The sequence below is a fragment of the Pollicipes pollicipes genome, unplaced genomic scaffold (assembly GCF_011947565.3).
Source record: "Pollicipes pollicipes isolate AB1234 unplaced genomic scaffold, Ppol_2.1 Scaffold_3087;HRSCAF=3621_pilon_pilon_pilon, whole genome shotgun sequence".
NCBI lineage: Eukaryota > Metazoa > Arthropoda > Thecostraca > Pollicipedomorpha > Pollicipedidae > Pollicipes > Pollicipes pollicipes.
Genome location: NW_023596225.1, coordinates 34,898,296 through 34,918,977, shown reverse-complemented (window position 1 = coordinate 34,918,977; position 20,682 = coordinate 34,898,296). Strand labels below are relative to the sequence as shown.

Genomic DNA, 20,682 nt, shown 5'->3' with positions numbered 1-20,682 from the left:
TCCAAACTTACGTGTGTGCCCCTCCCCCCCCCCCCTCCTTAACACAACAGTGGTGGTCTTTCGGAATGATGTAAAAACTGCACGTTGTAGGGAAGTGATGCCACACAATCAGACCAATCTGCTGATCACTATTTAGCTCCATATTTCATTGGCTCCATATTTCATTTCCAGTTAATCATATTGCTTACAACATCAACTAAAAGTTCCAGCCAATCGAAACTAATACAGATCGTACTTGTATTCGTGACATCATTATCATTTCATTGACATTGACATTTCATTATCCCCCTCCCCCTTAGACCTCGCGAGAGACATCTTATGCTACCTCCTCTCGCCAATTCGAAATTGTGATGTTAGGGTCATTCAAAGTTGAAAACAAAGCACTGACAATGATAAGCCAGACGTGAAGAAACAGCTAATGATACATAATTAACAGAAATATCAGCTTCATTGAAGCGTCTACACGATAGCATGAAACCAGGTCTGTAGGTCGCAATGGCTGCATTTACACCGTTCTGTGTCACGGGTTAGACACTGTGTCGCTCACTTCCATCGCGTCTGTTGGTTTAGGGTCATTTATTACTCATTAAAACGACGAACCCGTTATTGTATTGAACCAACCACACAAGTCCCGAACACCAAAGAACCTACAGACAGAAGGCCTCTGGACAGGTACTAACTTGGCTACAAGAATAACATGCTGTGATGTAAGAAGAAGCGTCCAAAAATATCCCTATTTTGGCTAGTACGTTATTACCCTTAAGGACATAAGTGATAGATGATATCGCACTGCACACTATACCTCTCAGCTATCAGTGTACGTGTTATACACTATGATGTGCTATTCTATTGACGTGTCTGCCGTTTGCGTCCATATCCAGATACACTGAGCTTGTGCATGTGGAAAACACGCTAGGCAAGCACACATCGGTGTGCTTACCTGGCAGCACAAGCTCGAGGGACAAATTAATTTATTAACCGCTGACGAGAGAAGCAGCCATGCCGCTGGCCACACCCGCGAGAGAGGCAGCCATGCCGCTGGCCATACCCGCGAGAGAAGCAGCCATGCCGCTGCCATATCCGCGAGAGAAGAAAGAGAGCAAGAGAGAGAGAGAGCGAGAGAGAGAGAGAGAGAGAGAGAGAGAGAGAGAGAGAGAGAGAGAGAGAGAGAGAGAGAGAGAGAGAGAGAGAGGAGAGAGAGAGGAGAGGAGAGAGAGAGAGAGAGAGAGAGAGAGAGAGAGAGAGAGAGAGAGGGAGAGAGGAGAGAGAGAGAGAGAGAGAGAGGAGAGAGAGAGGAGAGAGAGAGAAGAGGAGAGAGGAACGATAGAGAGAGAGCGCGAGAGAGAGAGACGGATTATTGAGAAAACATGGTTTCGAGTACCACTCAGAAGCACATTGGCACAATACACATATGAATAGGATACTACTTAGTTGATAATATATCGTGTTAATGAGAGTGGTTACATGCGGAATGCTTCATTTGCCTAGTCGCATACCACAGCAAAAACGTTTGGAGTTGCTTGCGCTTCGGTATTTCTGCCGGAGATCACCACTCGCTGCTTCGGAAGTAGATCTCCATGCATGGGCGAACGCTTGTATTTCTTTCCCCGGCCTTAGGCATAGTTTTTCTCTCTCCTGTCAGCGAGGGTTTTCATGCCCAAGCGTCGCAAGATATGCGAGTGCTTTTCCGTACGGGCCGAAGATTGATTTGCAAGCTCTCTTCCGCACTTTCTCAAGATGTTGCGCCTGCTTGGCAGTGAGTTCCGCATAAAAACCGGTGTGCAATATTCTAGCAATGGCCGGATGTAAGTAGCACACACCCGAACGAGCTGTTCCTGTGGTGGATGGTCCTTCTTCATTATGTAGAACATATATAAAGCTTTCGATGGTTTGGTTACAATCTCATCCACATGTGCTTGTCATGACATGTCATTTGATGTTGTTACATTTAAGAGCTGAGAACAAGTAGGCGTGTGTCATAGCTCCGGCGGACACGATGCGAAAAAGACCAATCCGGCATGTAATTTCCAAGCAGACAGAGCAGGCCCTTTACAAATACATTTCGTTGCATGAATCGCCTACACGAGTGACGCCGGGGTCAGATTCCTTGCTAAGCACGGCTTGATGTGTCGACACGACCGCTCCGTTTACGTTGTCCGGGCCAGGCGCTAACCCCGTCCCAGTTGAAAGACGTCGGTGCTACGGATTTGCACCACACCGCACAAAAGAGTGCCAGACGCCCGGCCCGGAGCCGCGCTTGCCGAGTCCTCTGACTGCGTGGCAAGCTCGTCGTCCTGGGTGGGGGCCGCACATCGGCGAGGACGCGCCGTGAGCCCACATCGCCTGTCACTTGTCGTGGCAGGGCGCAGGAGACGCAGCCGGGACTCGATCTCACTTCACCAGCCTCATCTCACCTTCTCACTGGGGCTTTGGCAGGCGCGGCGCGACTTTCGCTCTTCGATACGGATTGCATCCGTTCGGGCCGGTGAGGCCTTTCCACAGCCACTTGAGTCGTCTTGAGTCGCGTGATTTTTCGCGCTCGCGGGCGGTGAGCGGTACGCCATTTTTGGCTGTTCATCCCATCCCAGAGTCAAAATATCGGCCACGTTACTCAGGCAGTGGGCTGCGATATGGGTGGGGACGTGCTCGGAACACCAACACCACTCCAGCCCTCTTCCAGTCTCTCCTCCCGCAACTGATGAGGAGACCCAGCGCCGTCTCTCGCACCCAAACGGCGCCGTCGTCGCCGGCCCTAGCCAATGTTTCGCTGACGCCCCGCCGCCCGGACGGCGCCGGACACCGCCGAAACGCCATGGGCCTCGGTTTGCCGGCCGCGCACCAGCCGCTGGCACGGCGGGCCACAGCGCACGGAAGTGACGCTCGCCAGGCTCGAGTGGGGGTGGGGGGAGGGCGAGGTTCGTCGGACGGAGGGCTGAAGGTTGCCGCTAAATGCGTGATGAAAAGCTGGAGTGAACCAGTGCTCCCGAGGAACACCACCGGAAGCAGGCGGGAGCATTGCGCCGCTGCATACGACAAACACGGACGAAACGCTTGCGGCGAAGCGCTGTTCCAAATAACTTGCACAAGTGGCAATAGCTCACGTTGCGAACACATTCCATGCAGCACCGAATCCACCTCTGACGATACGTGGCTATGGGTGGACGGGCCACCTCCGGCCTTTTGGTTATGCAGCAATCTTCATACCATCTCTCCATGGTCTACAATGCAACGGAGCGGCATGCCCGCTCGCCCGCAGGGTACACCCTTCAGAGCCAGCTGACCTTTGTGTCAGGGAGGCACAGCGCGAGTTGTGGTTGGCTGATAGCCGGAGCAACTGGTGCTGATAACCGGTTTGCCACGGAGCTGTGGACCCAGCGTCCTTCCGCCGCGAACCTACGGCGCTATAAATGTGAGAAAAATATGTCAAGAACTGCCGTTCGTTACATAAGGCAGCTTGGGGAATTGCTTACGTTGATGCCAGTCAATGCAGTGGTACGCAATCGGGAGATGACACCTACTTCTCTTGATCTAGAGATAAAGCCCACTAAACGCGGAGGTTTGTCCAAAGTTCGAGGAAAATGGGCATACCACCACGTCAGTGGTGTTCTGCATGCTTGCATACATTTTGCCACCCTGAGCCTGTACGTTTGCTCTCTCAATCTAAAATACCGCCAACACCGATATTTATATAATTCAGAGTATTTAGCGCCGATAATAAAACAATAAACAGCAAATGTATCCAAATGGAAAAAGCGCTAGTAAAACAAAATAATCGATTGAACTCCAATAGGTAAAGTGACAGGCTGCTTCCGGAAGCAACGAGTTCATAACTCGTGCACTAAATAATGTCCAGAGGTGGCTATTTAAGGCGGGAAATTTATGACCAGAGGCTTACACAAACGCCGTCCGAATGGAAATGGGAACTCAGCAATATTTCACTTATGCCAGCCGGCGTACATTAGCATCAGCTTTTCTAGATTGAATTACGGTTGATAAATGCGCGCAGAAAAGGTTAATTGAATCGATCAAGAAACGTCTTTCCATCACCCTTTCAAACAAGTTTCACCCAGAAACGGACGACAGCTGTGCTGTGACGCGGAGTCGGATCTTGCTCTTTATCGAGTGTCGAGTTTCATTGTTAGTCGTGGATGTTTTAGTGAACCCAGCGCGATAACAGCGATATGCAGCCACGCCAATAACCCCGACACTAAATCAACGACCGTTACATTCAATTTCGGGATGCCAACAACACGTCTTTTGCGCGTGGGACCGGTGGGGTGAGGCGGACGTCAGCGGTATGACCACGTGCATGGTCCCTGAACGAGTTACGTGATACACGCCATACTAGGGCGGACATGGGAATTCTTTAAAAGCTTTTAAGTACCAGCTTTATTCGCATACGGGTCAGGTGCACATGCAACTTTACGGGCATCTGCTGAAAGGCAGCAGCGAAGGAAGTGACCATACATCGTGTGAATGCGATTCCCTTGTTTGATGAAAACCTCAGCTCTCTAAATGGCCGCAATGTTGGAATTTAAAGCCTTTGGTGAACTTTTGGGTGCAGCGATATATTTAACATGATTAGCGTTCCAAACGTATGTTACTATCTGTTCCAGCATGCCTTTTGATATTTAGTTGAAACAAATGACCTTCCTGGCATAGTTACATATGTTTTAGTCATTCACTGAGATTGCATTTTGAATGAATTTGCGGTTACGGTCCTTACCCAGTATTCTAAACGTGGAAACATAAAACAGACACCCGATGCCAGCTATTGCTGACAGGGTTTTGGCACACAAGGTTTTTCAGCATTCGCGTGATAAAACGGCACGCATTGGTCGCATTTTGATCTAACAAATTACGAGAACATCCTTGAGATGAATGAGCTGGCTTTGCACGTAGCAAAGTACATTACTTTAAGCACCACACACACAAAAACACACACACACACCGAATATGAAAATGGGATAGGGTATGATAGCCATGCACTGTCCAGGTCCTGGACATATTGTGGGATAGAGTAGACTGTGTGGGGGGTGTGTGTGTGTGTGTGTGTGTGTTGTGTGTGTGTGTGTGGTGTGTGTGTGTGTGTGTGTGTGTTTGTGTGTGTGTGTGTGTGTGTGCTGTGTGTGTGTGTGTGTGTGTGTGTGTGTGTGGTGTGTGTGTGCTGTGTGTGTGTGTGTGGTGTGTGTTGTGTGTGTGTGTGTGTGTGTGTGTGTGTGTGTGTGTGTGTGTGTGTTGTGTGTGTGTGTGTGTGTGTGTGTGTGTGTGTGTGTGTGTGTGTGTGTGTGTGTGTGTGTGGTGTGTGGTGTGTGTGTGTGTGTGTGTGTGTGTGTGTGTGTGTGTGTGTGTGTGTGTGTGTGTGTGTGTGTGTGTTGTGTGGTGTGTGTGTGTGTGTGTTGTGTTGTGGTGTGTGTGTGTGTGTGTGTGTGTTGTGTGTGTGTGTGTGTGGTGTGTGTGTGTGTGTGTGTGGGTGTGTGTGTGTGTGTGTGGTGTGTGGTGTGTGTGTGTGTGTTGTGTGTGTGTGTGTGTGTGGTGTGTGTGTGTGTGTGGTGTGGTGTGTGTGTGTGTGTGTGTGTGTGTGTGGTGTGTGTGTGTGTGTGTGTGTGTGTGTGTGTGTGGGTGTGGTGTGTGTGTGTGTGTGTGTGGTGTGGGTGTGGTGTGTGTGTGTGTGTTGTGTGGGTGTGTGTGTGTGTGGTGTGTGTGTGTGTGTGTGTGTGTGTGTGTGTGTGTGTGGTGTGTGTGTGTGTGTTGTGTGTGTGTGTGTGTGTGTGTGTGTGGTGTGTGTGTGTGTGTGTGTGTGTGTGTGTGTGTGTGTGTGGTGTGTGTGTGGTGTGTGTGTGTGGGTGTGTGTGTGTGGCGTGTCAATATTTGGCAAGCCATTCAGCTGGCGTATGTAAAGTGATTCACACGTTTTGTGGTGGAAGTAGTCTTTGCTGCTACAACAGTCGTCAGGCATTTACCTTTCAAATCAGCATGCATACATTACAAATTTGCTTACCAGAAGGACATGCAGGCTGTGAAAAAGCCGACCAAGTTAGGCTGTTGTTTTGCCAAGCTGTCCGAATATGAAAATGGGATAGGGTATGATAGCCATGCACTGTCCAGGTCTGACATATTGTGGGATAGAGTAAGACAGCTGTCCACTGTCCAGGTCTGACATATGATGGGGGTAGAGCAAGATGGCCGTCCACTGTCCAGGTCTGACATATCATGGGGTAGAGTAAGATAACCATCCACCGTTCAGGTCTGACACATTTTATTTTTGTTTGTTCGACTGATACCGCTGGTGGAGTCGACGATGCTGATCTCGTTGGTGTCGATGTTGGTGTTCTTGCTGGTGCTGATGTTCTGTTGATGTTGAAGTTCCTGCTGATGTTGGTGCCTACGTTGTTTGTTCGCGGCGTTGTTGCTCCACTTGATGTTGTTGACGGCCTCTCGATGAAGGTGGCGCACAAACTGTTTGGAGTAGCCGTTTGCCTCGAACAAGTTTTGCAATTTTTTACACGAGTGGTCATTTGCAGCGGCATTACATTATACCTTTCAGGCATGCCAAAAGTCTAACGGATGACGGTCTTTTTTGACGTTGAATGGGATGAATGAGTAATGGGCTTATTATGCTTCGTGATAATCAGATTTCCTGTAGCTAGGTCGGTCCAACTGGTGCGATGTTTGCTTCAAGCATTATCACAGACAATTGCATGATTTGGACCATGAGGGTGTGGCTGCCTAATACTCAACTAAAAAAATACCGAAACCAAAGCATAACGAAAGTCAAGGTGGTGCCCAGCATTCGGCTTCGCGCGATTAGTTCTACGTGGCGTTCCACATTTGTGCGGGGGTTTGAACTGAAATAGCCATTTTGAAGGTCATTCAATGAAGTTCAGAGTCCTTGCCCTCTTAACAGGACAGGGGAGGCGGCTTGCCTTGGCATTTATTCGTTTACTTAAGAAATACAACAAAAGACGTGTCATATTGATGCTCGTGATCCCTGCTTTCGTCAAGTTTGCAAAAACTCAATCTGCAGGTCAAAGATCAGGGTCACAAAAACACGGTACCCTGACATTTATTCCTATGTTTTACACATACCACGAGACGAGTATCAGATCGATGTTCTGAACCTCCGTCCGTTATTTAGTGTCCATCATTTCCTAAGTAAACTAATTAATTTCAGGATATGTGTTAATCATGAGCATGAGAGTTAGTTTTTTCCAGTGCGACGAAAGCGAACATCCTGAGCACCGATAAGACACCTTTGCTGCGGTATTTATTACCTAAACGAAAAAATGCCAGGGTGTCATTTTTTGAGACCTTGACGTTTGAACTCGAGAGCTAGTCTTTATAAGTGTGTGCCGGAAGCAGACATCGCGAGCATCGATGTGCCACGGCATTTGTCGTATTTCTGAAGCACATACATATATAACAGGCTACTTTGCTTTGCGTGGCCTTTACCTTTGACCTTGAGGGTAAGTTTTTTAACTGTGACGAAAGCGGACATCCTGAACATCGATATGATGCTCTTTGTATGGTATTTATTAAGTAAAGGAAAAATTTCCACGTTCCCGGTTTTCGTAACTTGGCATTTCACCTTGAGTCGGTTTTTTCCAAATGTGACGGAAGCAGACATCACAAGCATCAACATGAAACAACCTTTGTTCTTTTATAAGGAAAGCGAATAAATTCAGCATTTTGACGAGAAATCTTCTTTCTCCTTTTGTCTCATGCTCACCACATCTTCTTAGGATCTGCGATATATGAGGCAGCCAATCCGTCTCTGCTGTCTTGTTGGAAGGCGTTGATGATGGCAGCGGCGGCCGGGCACGAGATAACATAGCGGTCAACAACAAGATCGGTGTTGATCAGGTCGTTAGAACGGGCAACCCATCTTTGGGCCTATTTCAAAAACATTTTTGTGAATCCTCAGGACTAGTTACGCCTAATAAAAAGTATTGGGTAATGCACCTACAGCGTCGTCAAAACAACTTCAATTTTTGTTTTTTACCCATTTTAAACCAAAATTTAACCCAATGGCTTTCAGTAATTCTCCGCTGGTGTTATTTTGGCTATAGACTTTAAACTTAACTTACATTTACACCGCATGGTGATAGACAAGTTAAGGCCACCAGGTACCAGAAGTGTACAAAGTGGCAAGACGCTTCTCGCTAGATGACGTCAGTGCGTGGAAAGAAGGCGCTGGCATCGAGAACGCTCTTCTTGGCCCAACGAAAAAAGCTGCCCTTGTCTCATGAAAATCAAAATTGGTTCCATGCAAAAAAGCTGAAAATATATTAATCATTTGTGTATCGAGAACAAACTTTGCCTCAGTTAAACATTTGTGATTGACACAGCAAGCGGCAATGGGCAATTGCCGAGAGGGCATTGGTTGAAATGTGAGCCTGTGCGTCACTTAAGAGCATGCGATGCTCCGTTTCTCAAAGACAAAGTGCGTTTCGAAGAGACCCACTATGTTAAACGCCAAAGGACAAAAATCAAAGCCAAAGTATGACGTTTTGTTGAATTGCCGTCAAAATAACCTTGTGCTTGTACCTCTTTTTCCCTAAAAAGAGTGTTTCAAGCTTTCATCTCATTTATCATTCAAGTATTTTGACGAGTTAGTGTCACAAACATCACAGCACACACGTTGGAAACATTGAGTCAACCGAAGCGTATCACTTTGATAGTGGTGATCAGGGAATCGAATGAGATTTCTTTCGCAGGGGCGGTTTCTTGAAATCGAAATCCTGATCTTTTCAGAAGGATTTCGCGAAAATGGCGGCACCGATCAAATCGGACGCGCCTGATCCAACAATAAGCGAAAAGCACCAATAGGAAACATTCCCCATTTAAATCATAGCCATCACGCTCAGCGTTGGTCCTGTGAAGTGGACAACCCCTCATCCGCGACCCATCACTGTTGCAACCGACTCACATTCATTTTCCACGAACGCGACGGCAATCGCTCTCCTTTTGTACACTGGATCCCGGCAGGAGACCGCTTGGTTTTGTCGCCTGCACGCGAGCATTGCTGTACATGCAAGAGGAGGAGATTCGTCTGACGGCGGTGGCTCGATTCTCGCCTTCAACGCTGCAGCGCACGCTGCACGATTGTGTCCAAACGTGACTTGGTCGCAGCGGCAGGTAAACGGGTTCTGTACCGCTGTATGTGGTGCCTCAGTAGGGAGATGCGTCTCATCCATTGCCACAACCTCGCCCGCGTCTCCAGGCACTCGTATATGCCCGCAGCAGTCCAACACACTGACCTGCAGGCCAGTTGAAGGAAGCCAGCCTCGCCCCTGGCCCGACCACGCTCCAGACATCGGCGCCGCAGCGATGGGCCCTCCGGCTCGACGATTACTGCTAGTTACGCAGAACTTGTTTGCAGTGCGAACCAAGCAAGTGATGTGAAGAGGAGGGTCTCGTTGTAACACAAGGGCACACAACCCGAGAGTTGTCCATATTCTCACTCACGGCAATTCTTGAGAGTGGGTTGCAATAGCACTATGCAGCAGAGATCTCCTCAACGACACCCCCGGGAGGGTGCTGTTTGCGAATTCAGCCTCCCAATGCTCCAAAGTAAAAAGTTATGGCCCCGGCCAAGCGCTGAGTTGCGTCAGCTGACGCGCAAATCCAAGGCACCGATGTGGCAACGTTAGCCGACTTCTGAACGTGCTATGCAGCAGAGCCAACCGTAGCGAAAACCATGCCACCATCACATGTCCCGAGCTGCCCGCTTTCCATGCGTGCGCCACGTGTCGGACCACGTGAGCACGCCTTGCGTCGGATGGGCCGGATCGGCAGAGATGTCGCTCGCACCCTCGCCACAGAGACCCCGCGGGGCGGAGACCCCGAGAGCGCCTCACGGTGGGAGTGTCCCTGGAGCCGGTTCCTCGTGGTGACCTGGGAGGAGCCTCTGGTCTCTCCTCGCCGTCCTGGTCCCCGCACTCCCCCCAGAGGGGGTCTGCTGCAAGACCGATCCGGTGTCGGTCCGCCCTGACTAATGGGATGGAGTCTGCTCTGAGTTGGGACGGCGTGGTCTGCCCCTATCAGAGGAGGTGATCTTGGGGTGACCGTGGCCAGGTCTGAAGCGCCAGAGCAGGCCACACCGGGCGCAGTATGGAGCGCCAGCAGGCGGGTGATCAGGTATGGAGCACCAGAGCAGGCCGCACCGGGCGCAGTATGGAGCGCCAGCGGGCGGGTGACCAGGTCTGGAGCGCCAGAGTAGGCCGCACCGTGCGCAGTATGGAGCGCCAGCAGGCGGGTGGCCAGGTATGGAGCGCCAGAGCAGGCCGCACCGGACGCAGTATGGAGCGCCAGCAGGCGGGTGACCAGGCCTAGAGCGCCAGAGTAGGCCGCACCAGGCGTAGTATCGAGCGCCAGTAGGCGGGTGACCAGGTATGGAGCGCCAGAGCAGGCCGCACCGGACGCAGTATGGAGCGCCAGCAGGCGGGTGACCAGGTATGGAGCGCCAGAGTAGGCCGCACCAGGCGTAGTATCGAGCGCCAGTAGGCGGGTGACCAGGTATGGAGCGCCAGAGAAGGCCGCACCGGACGCAGTATGGAGCGCCAGCGGGCGGGTGACCAGGTATGGAGCGCCAGAGCAGGCCGCACCGGGCGCAGTATGGAGCGCCAGCAGGCGGGTGACCAGGTATGGAGCGCCAGAGTAGGCCGCACCAGGCGCAGTATGGAGCGCCAGCAGGCGGGTGACCAGGTCTGGAGCGCCAGAGCAGGCCGCACCGGGCGCAGTATGGCGCCAGCAGGCGGGTGACCAGGTCTGGAGCGCCAGAGCAGGCCGCACCGGGTGCAGTATGAAGCGCCAGCAGGCGGGTGACCAGGTCTGGAGCGCCAGAGTAGGCCGCACCAGGCGCAGTATGGAGCGCCAGCAGGCGGGTGACCAGGTATGGAGCGCCAGAGCAGGCCGCACCAGGTGCAGTATGGAGCGCCAGCAGGCGGGTGACCAGGTCTGGAGCGCCAGAGCAGCCCGCACCAGGTGCAGTATGGAGCGCCAGCAGGCGGGTGACCAGGTATGGAGCGCCAGAGCAGGCCGCACCAGGTGCAGTATGGAGCGCCAGCAGGCGGGTGACCAGGCCTAGAGCGCCAGAGTAGGCCGCACCAGGCGTATATGGAGCGCCAGTAGGCGGGTCACCAGGTATGGAGCGCCAGAGCAGGCCGCACCAGGTGCAGTATGGAGCGCCAGCAGGCGGGTGACCAGGTATGGAGCGCCAGAGCAGGCCGCACCGGGCGCAGTATGGAGCGCCAGCAGGCGGGTGACCAGGTCTGGAGCGCCAGAGTAGGCCACACCAGGCGTAGTATGGAGCGCCAGCAGGCGGGTGACCAGGTCTGGAGCGCCAGAGCAGCCCGCACCAGGTGCAGTATGGAGCGCCAGCAGGCGGGTGACCCGGTCTGGAGCGCCAGAGCAGCCCGCACCAGGTGCAGTATGGAGCGCCAGCAGGCGGGTGACCCGGTCTGGAGCGCCAGCAGGCGGGTGACCCGGTCTGGAGCGCCAGAGCAGCCCGCACCAGGTGCAGTATGGAGCGCCAGCAGGCGGGTGACCCGGTCTGGAGCGCCAGAGCAGGCCGCATGGGCCCAAGCTTCAGCTATCCCTTTGCTCTTCAGCTATCCCTTTGCTCTTCAGCTATCCCTTTGCTCTTCAGCTATCCCTTTGCTCTTCAGCTATCCCTTTGCTCTTCAGCTATCCCTTTGCTCTGGTGGCAAACTTCAGCCTGGCTACAAGTGGGGCAAGCAGGTGCCGTGCTCTGTTGGCCGGAGTCAACAGCAGGGTTGCAATACGATTGGGGCGACCCCATTGCCCTGCAGTGCTGCGAGGTCCAGGCTCCATGAAGTGTGGTGTGGTCAGTTAGTGCTCACAGGGCGGTGTCGAGCAGCGCACCCAGACCTCCTGAGCTCGGATCGTCTGCTGGAAGTCGGGAAGACGGTTCACCAGCTGCAGCCCCGCCAGCGAGTCGGTGGGCACTGTGACGTAGATTTGCGAGGGGTCTAGATTCCCGCTTCCCCGCCCCACACACAGCATCTTCAGCCACGAGTGTGGCACAGTGGCGCAGGCAGGGGGCACATGGGGCACATCCTGTCCCCTATTTTCCCAGGACTCTCCAGGCACCTCCGGACCTACGATTAAATACCCGATTTGAGTGTCCCAAGGGCCCGAAAGGTTGACCAGAGTTTGTATTCAGGAGGCCGGCCCGCAGCGCCCGGTACTCAAATGGCGGTGTTCGGGGAGGCCCGACTAGCCTGGAGGGCTCACCGAGACCTACGATTAAGGGCACGATTTGAGGCTCTAAGGGCATGAACGGTTGGTCGCAGTCATATTCAGGCGCCCAGCCTGCGGGGACGGGCCCTCAGATAACAGTCGGACGGACCTTTGCGCCGATCACGAGCCCCCGAGTCGAAGTGGACCTATATACCGGTCAGGCACCACCAGTACTGCGCAGTCGGCTCCGTAGCACAATGCGCTTAAGGGACTACTTCCCGTTCAGCAACAAATCTGGGACCAGTGCTTTACACTGGTCGAGACATCTGCATCTCTCAAGGGCCCACAGAACCTGATAGAGGGTTCGGCGCTCGCAAGAGGTCCCGAGCCGACCTAGAGCAGTGTTTGGTGAGGCCCGAAGAGGTGCCCGGGCGGCCCACCGGAATCTACGATCAAATGGAGGGCAAAGGGGCCCGAAGGACTGGCTGTATGTCTTATAAAGAACCGCAGCCCGGGGGTTCGTAACCTGAAATATCAGTCAGAGGTCATCTTGCACCGTTTGAGAACCCCATGAAACAACGTGGGTGTCTAAGGCCGCCAGAGACCACGAACGCCGACCAGTTGGTTCCCTGTCGGTCTGAATCCTGGGGCCCATTTTCCAAGCAGGAGCAAGTTCAGAGCCACGATTTGCATTTTTCTAGGTACCTGAAACGTTGATTGGGCCCCTGTATCGGTCAGGGGCCCATAGTGCCTAACAGGCGGTCATGTGCCGGCTAATGGCCCCTAATTGGTCACGAGCTTTGCTTGAGGAGGTCCGAAGAGTGGCAGAAGGGCCACTCGGGGCCGAAGATCAAGAGACCGATTGGACTGCGGCCCGGCTCCCGCCCGTAGTGCCGTGACATGAAATGTCAGTCAGAGGACCTTCTTAGAGCCTTATAGCAGGGTTGTCTGTCCATATTATTCAGGGCCTCGAAATGGAGCCCAACGGTCGGCTCCATATTCGTCTCAGCCCTTGAGACCCATTTCCCAACAAAGAGCGATGCCGAGGCCAAGGCCAGCGGTTTGCAGCAGCAATTGCAGTTGCAGTTGCAGTTGTTTAGGTCCCTGAAACAACGTGGGTCTCCTGTGTTGGTCAGGAGTCACAGTACGTAACAGGGGTCCTGCATCGGCAAATGGCCCCGAGTCGGCCAGGGGCAGTGTCTGAGGGTGCCCGAAGAGGGGCCGAAAAGTCTTTGGAGACCAAAGATCAAGGGCCAGATCGGGAGGTTTCAGGGTCCGAAGGGCTGGCTGTAGGTCGCATCAAGGACCAGCACTAGTAGAGCCGTAATCTTAACCGTCAGTTAGAGGGCCTATTGCACCGCTTGGGAACCCCCGAGACAGAGCGCTCCTCTATTTCGGTCAGGGATCACCAAACAGCAAACAACGAACAGTCGGCTCTGTGTCGGTCTGAGCTCTGAGGGTCCCATTTCCCAAGCAGAGGCAAGACTGTGCTAGTAATACACATTGATCGGGCCCCCTGTAACAATGTGGGGCCCCTGTTTCGGTCAGGAGCCAACAATTCCTAACAGGGTATTTTACGTCAACAAGGGGCCTCGAGCTCGTCGTCAGGGGAACATTTGCTCAACGGGGGAGGGGACGGGACCCCGAATGACTAGGGCCTCTTGCGTTGGTTGGGCCCTCTGGCAATGAAAGAGAGCATGAAAAACTCATGAATGTTCACATTGAGGCAATGGAAGTGTCTTGTGCCAGTTCGGACCCCAGCACCAAACGTTGGGCCCTCCAACCCAATTACAGCACGCGCCCGTTAAGCCGAACTGAAGTCTACGCGCCAATTATTGGACCATATGAGGCGATCAGGGATGTTGTTGCGTCAATTTGGGCTCCTGTGTCGATTAGGGCCAAACTGCGCGGATCAGAAGGCCTCCCGTGCCAGGGGAGGAGCCAATGTGATACGACGTATCCATCTTAGGGCCTCCGTATCGGCCAGAGGACCAGCCCTGTATTGCCCGAATGACAGCCGGAAGACACCCCGCGTTGGAACGGAATGACCCTTCAGCCCTCCACTGGGAACAATGATGCGCCCCATATTGTTCTCCTTAAGAGGGCTCCTCTCCCGGAAAGAACTATGGGATCTCATTAGTGCTGAATACGTGAGTCGAAATGAGGTAAAAAAGAACAAGGCCATCCCATGTTTGTCCGAGAAGATGCATTCCTTTGTAGAATCGAAAAGTGAGGCAAATTTTATTAAAAGGTTTGAGCCGGCGCGCCCGCAGCAAGAACAGCGACGGCCTGGGTTGCAGTTTCTGTAACACCGAACGGCGTTGGCCGCTGCAAGTAACACCAGGCGGCAGGCGCCGTGTGCGCTAGAACGACCGTCGTAAAGTAATGGTTCTAAGTGCATTTTTCCAACTTATTAGTACCGTTCAAACATGAGGGTGGGCGCATATTGTTTTGACAACTTTGAGACTGCTCCCTGGACAGATCAACAATGACAGTAACACGAAAAAAATAGTTCTACCTATACTCTTCCATTTCCACAAGATTCCAGCACCACTTCGCGGTGCTCAAAGACCATATCTGTCTGTTATCTGTTATCACAATACTGATTCTGTTATCAGTGTACCATATGTGATTCTGTTATCACAATACAAAATGGTGCAGGCGAAATATACGCTCGGACTTCCTTCTAAATGTGTGATTATATGACCTAAGGCTTTCAAAGATGCTTCTTTCCGATGCGCCATCGTTCCCGTCCACCCGTTGACCACAATCTAGTGTTAGCTGCGGCGCCGACGCTATGGAGCCGACGGAGACTACAACGCCTAGCGTCTAGGTTTCTGCTGTTAAGGTTTGCGACCGCGCATGCTCAAAACCACGCTGCATCATATGCGTCTCTAATCGATTCCGACTGAAAATTGAACATTTCTGGACAAACATAGATTGGTCATGTCAATACAAATGGTTCATCCATTTCGATCTACAGTTTACAATCGCAAGGCCCGTAATATTTTTGTACAACCCAGCTAGAAATTCTAACAAAGATTCTGAGTGCTATTGGCATAGAAGACCGCTAGACTATTGCTAAATGAAGAGCGCTGGGGATGTACTTCATGGAGTTGCTCAACGCGTTTTCTTCGCGTGATTGGCTATGAAATTCGGGCAGTAGTCATCTCGCGGTAGCTTCTTGCTTCTGTTCCAGTTAAATAAAAGTAAAAATACTGGAGAAATACATGCCCTTGTTAACAAAGAGGCCACATCCGACGATTTTGTTTAAGGGGGAAAGAGGGGGGGGGGGGCTTTTACTATTGAGGGTCCCATCGTTAACCCTGTGCCACGTTGCTAAGGCTCTGGTTGCGCGCATGGTGTCGCGCTTCATGTAAGTGACGTTGCATTTGAGTAATAAGCTGAATTATTTTCCTATTCAATGGCGCCATTATATCCACACAGCGCGTGGCTGCCTGATAACATTATATAAACAGAAACACAATTGACGAGACAAATAAGTCGGGATAAACATTCTATCTTGACGAACTCAGCTCAGTTATGCCCGTGGAACTACAATAATGATGCTGTTGCTGGGTATAGAGCCACTGCGACAAAACCTGAACCCACCAATATCACCAGGCGAGAAGTGAGTGAAAAACATTCGCAGTATATTAGCACTGCATGTCTAAATCAGCCTGAAATACCTTCATACCGACATCCAAAAATCTGCCAAGATTCGAGATAAAATCTGCCAAGATTCGGAGTCTGAACCGCGACAGGTACTGGTCTGCTGACGGGTGCTGATAATCCTGACGAATGCAAAAATCTCAGATTTCTTCGCAGTACAAAACTACATGGGACATGAAAAACATCAAACTTCTTTGGGGTAGAACAGCTTATAACGTCCTTTGTTTACTTGCTGCGATCGACATTAAGCCATGGACGAGTCCCCAAATAACGAGAATCACGTAACTTAACAGTTCATCTTAACATTTGCTTAACCACGGAAAGCTGTGTTTGCCTGTGATTTTCGTGGTTTTTGGGAGGTTAGGCCAATTCAGCAATGTTGCGAAAGTTCACTTCATCACTTACGCCTGCTGGCTCAGCCGCGCCCACCAGCACCGTAAACAGAGGGTTAAACACCACCGCCACACGATGGCATGCGCTCACAGGTCCCCCCCCCCCCCCCTCGCCGGCAAGGAGCCGGGCGCGTGCAGGGCAGCTGTGCCCGGCGGCCGGCCTGCTGGCGCGTCGGCCGGCTCGGTCTGATGGCCGGTCACTCCAGCCGGCCACCTCCCACGGTCGCCAGCGGTCGGACGATCATGGCGCCTCCGCCGCAGGGATGACCCGGCACACGCAACCACCACGTGAAGATCTGTATTAATATCCAACCAACTGAAGCCTCTCCCGGTTGAACGCAAAGTAACGGAGGCCGAACAAGCGGCCCGCGGCGGCACCCGGGCGCTGGCCGCGCCTGGGCCACAGACGGAGCCGGGGCAGCGCCCCCTCCCCACTGACACTGAAAGCTCGCAGGTGGCGGCGGGCCGCGGCACGGCCGGTCCGTCCCGGCCGAGCCGTCCCCGCCCGCCCCAAACGCCGGCGAGCCCGCTTCTCGCGCCGAGCGGTCCGCGGTTCCGCGCGCGAACGCGACGCACGGCAGCGGCCGTGCAGTCTCCGGAGTCACCGCAGTCGCGGTGTCACGACGTCCTGGCGCGGACGTGCTGGGCGGAGCTATGAGCGCCGTTGGCGGCGCGGTGCCGGCGATTCTGCATCCCGTCAGGCCCCGCCAACTCCACGTCCCGTCAGGCAGGGCGGTCCCGGCGACTCCACTCCCGTCAGGCGGGGCGGTCCCAGCGACTCCACGTCCCGTCAGGCGGGGCGGTCCCGGCGACTCCACGTCCCGTCAGACGGGGCGATCCCGTCGACTCCATGTCCCGCCACGCGGGGCTGTCCCTGATGCCGCGCCGCTCGAGCGGCGGTGCCCGTCTCACTGCGCCACACTCCGCCGGCATTCACATAAAACGCGAACAAAGCTGCGGCGACTGGCGATTTCGGCCGGCGTCAGCGCGCCTGGCGCGGCGGTCGGCGGGCGCGCCTCCACTCGTGTTCGGATTTGACCGGCCGGCCGGTGCGCCGGCGGACACGCGGACTGATTTATCACTGGCTCGGTGCCGGCGACGGCGGCTAGCGCGCGTGGGCCGAGACGCGTTGCGGCACGCCGTTCAGCAGGCGCTGTTTCAGCACGTCGTTCTCGTACGTCTCGACCGTTTCTCGGCCGTTGTCGTACACCCTGCGGAAGGCGGCCGGGTGTTACACACTGCGAGTCGGGCATCGGCGGCGCGCGAGCGGCGTGCGAGGAGTGAGGGCGTCTTCCGTACCACGCACGTCGACGTGGAGCGGCAGGGCCACGTCAGGGCTTAAGCAAAGAGCGAGCGGCGCCACGTGAGGTCAACATCACAGCGTCGATAGCGTTGGCGTTTAATTAATTGATATCAGGATAGCCTGACGTAAAGAGGGGAAAGGCGGGAGGCTCGGATACATACAATCATACTGTGTGCAGCAAACGCCCGGAGAAGGGCCGCTGATCCTACGCCAGTGATCGCTGAGCTCATTGAAGGTCGCGAATTCGACCGGTTGGCCTGGTGTGTTTCATGTACCTGGGCAACACACAACTTAGCTCGCCGACAGCCCAGCTAATCCACACCCACAAAATAGCCAAACTTTCCGTTTTGAGAATGAGTCGACGACGCCTAACACGGCATTTCAGGAACGCTAATGTAATTGCATAAAGTTAGCACCGCTAGCTTGTTATCCGCCAGAAGCAACGCAGACCCCATCTCAATCCAACAAACCGTGGAGTAATTTAATAATGCTTCCGAGACTCGTTCCGTGCCAGGCTCTTCCGGCCTTCCAGCGTTTGTCGCGCACAGAAACGCCTGGGGAAGGCTCGCCGGCTCCCTTAAAATAAACGCTAAAAACTGCTCTCAGCCAGATTAGGCTAAACAGATGACTGACATCCAAAAACACTCAAAGGCCGTGAAGCGCTTCCGGCGAAACGTGGCGCAAATAACGCCCGCGGGAGCGGCGGCCCAAGTCATCATGCTAGATGCACAGCTATCAGCTCAATCTATGTCCATAAACGGCACGCCCATTTGACATGACCTTGTGACTCCGGGTGGCACCAGTGGCCGGCAACTCACGACACCCTGCCCAGCCCGCCCGTCGCTCACCGTCGCGTGGTGATCTTCTTGCCGTTGACGTATTTGGTGCTGGTGGAGGTTCGCTTCATGGCCGCGCCGCCGGGGCCCATGTGCGTGCTGAAGCTGTCGGCGGTCACGAAGCCGCCGCCCGGCCCCATGCCGTCCATCATGGCGTCGATGGCGGCGAACGACGACATCATGCCGAGCCCGCCCAGACCGAACGGCGAGAAGAGCGCCGGCGACATCAGCTGGGAGGCGGGCGCGCCGGCCGACGGCGGGTGGCGCGAGCCGCGGCTGCGGCCCGGCCGGGCTCGGCGCGGCACGCCGCCGCTCAGCGGGTCCAGCATGCCTGGCGAGAAGAAGTCTGTGGGAGGGCGCCGCGCACGAGCGGGGTCAAGGCGAATGGCGACGGAAGCGGCGGCCGACGCCCAGGCGTTAGACGGGCCGACGCCCAGGCGTTAAACGGGCCGACGCCCAGGCGTTAGACGGGCCGACGCCCGGGCGTTAAACGGGCCGACGCCCAGGCGCTAAACGGGCCGACGCCCGGGCGTTAAATGGGCCGATGCCCAGGCGTTAGACGGGCCGACGCCCAGGCGTTAAACACCCAGGCGTTAGGCAGGCAGCCGAGTCAGCTAATGCGCAGAGAACAACTACGCGAACATGGCGCGAAAAGAGCGGCGAATTAAGCGTGCGGCGCAGTCCTGCTAACAACGACCGAAACATGGCGTGAAGCAGGTGGCAACATTTGACAAACGTGGTGTTACAGCAATCCGGAAGCGTGTCACGATGGGAGCGTGCAGGCGCGAGCTGACAAGCGTGATAGCAAAGACCATTGTGGTCACGGACCCGGACACAGCTGGGCTGCATGTCAACCGCACAGCAACAGCCGGCAAAAACCGAACCAGTGTTTGCCTGTGCGTCATCGCTAAGAGCGATTTCAAACGACCCGATAGCGCTCCTAAGTGAGCTGATTCCATTGCGAGAGTCCGTGACCAGCGCATCACGTACTCGTTTGGATCGTGACTGCCGAACTGACCCGAAGCCGGCCAATGAACAGCCGCCCACGGAGCTGACAAGCATGAATGACCCTTTTGACGGTCGTCAGCCGCGGATCGGCTTCAAGACTTCGAAATCCACGGCGAAATGTCCCCACATTATCCAAATAGCTCACAGGGCACGTCTGACAATGGCTGCGCGCAAAATGGTATTGTAACTGGTTATAAACATTTGCACATGAGAAGGTAGCAATTACCCGTCATCCGACAAAAAAACTGCGGAGAAAGATCCAATAATTCATCTAGGGACATCATGCACCGTGCAAAACGATAAAAAAATAAAATAAGGAAGAGTAACTTTCACTGGGAAGTGCTGTTTTCCGCCGCAGCTATCAGCGGAAGGCACATTGATTTAACATTCATGAGAACGTAGCCCCGTAAAGCCTCGAGGCGTTCAAACCCGCTTACGTATTCCACTCCGGTGTCAAACAGGCCGCCTCCACGGTACGCCTCAGCCCCGAGTAAGCGGCGCACCCATCAGGCGACCTCGCGCCGCGCCGGCAGCGGCACCCACCGTTCAGCAGGTCGGACAGCGGGTCGGAGCCGAAGAACTCGCGGAACACGTCCTCCGGGTCGCGGAATGTGAAACCGGTGAAGAGGAAGTTGAAGTCGTCGTCGGGGAAGCCGCCGTGATGGTGGTGGTGGTGCTGGTACTGGTGCGCGTGCGCCGGGCTCGGGCCGCCATTCCTCACGCCCTCTTTGCCGTACTTGTCGTACGTCTTCCGCTTCTTGTCTGCGGACGGCGGCAGTGTCAGCGGGCGGGGCGGGGCGGGGCGGGCGCAGCTCCGGTCGCCGCGCCGGCCGATCGGTGCGGGCGCTGCCAGACGGCACGGGGCACAGCCGTGTCGCCACTCTGGGCACGCCTGCCAGAAATTGCGAGACGTTTCCAGAAAGCCGACAGCAGAGTGCTCCGCTATGAACGCCAGCGCGGCCTCAGCGCTCCTGCCGCCGCTGACCTGACCCAGTGATCGCAGCCGGGGCTGCGGCCCCTCTCCGGGAGGCGCTCTCACAACACCGAAACCGGCGCAACATCGCGCCCCATCCCACTTCCAGCGGCCGCGGCAGCAAACTTCATTTCCGGACACAAATGAAGGCGGCCGGCGCCACGTAATCCGAGCTACCCGAGCCATCAATCAGGCGCACCCGGGCGGCGCGCCGCGGACCGCGGCAGCCGAACGGCCGGGCGGCCGGCCGGCGGCGCGGCCCGCGGCCCCGAGCTGGGCACCGGGCGCGCGGCA

General features: G+C 54.6%; 2 protein-coding genes across 6 annotated transcripts in view; both read right to left on the bottom strand.

Moving 5' to 3' along the window:
* The window catches only part of LOC119090613 (dnaJ homolog subfamily B member 6), a gene marked incomplete in the record, with an annotated part of 107,551 nt that overhangs the window by 40,759 nt on the left and 46,110 nt on the right, over positions 1 to 20,682 (bottom strand).
* The window catches only part of LOC119090611 (dnaJ homolog subfamily B member 6-like), a 50,124-nt gene continuing 45,995 nt past the window's right edge, over positions 16,554 to 20,682 (bottom strand). For 4 of the 5 annotated variants that reach the window (XM_037213445.1, XM_037213447.1, XM_037213444.1 and 1 more), the window contains exons 4-6: positions 19,959 to 20,177; positions 18,420 to 18,753; positions 16,554 to 17,479 (exon numbers count right to left, since the gene is read on the bottom strand). In XM_037213445.1, the coding sequence (XP_037069340.1) occupies positions 17,374 to 17,479; positions 18,420 to 18,753; positions 19,959 to 20,177 (659 nt within the window). In that variant the 3' untranslated portion in view covers positions 16,554 to 17,373. The remainder of the gene's footprint in view (positions 17,480 to 18,419; positions 18,754 to 19,958; positions 20,178 to 20,682) is intronic. The other variant, XM_037213448.1, reaches the window with a different exon arrangement.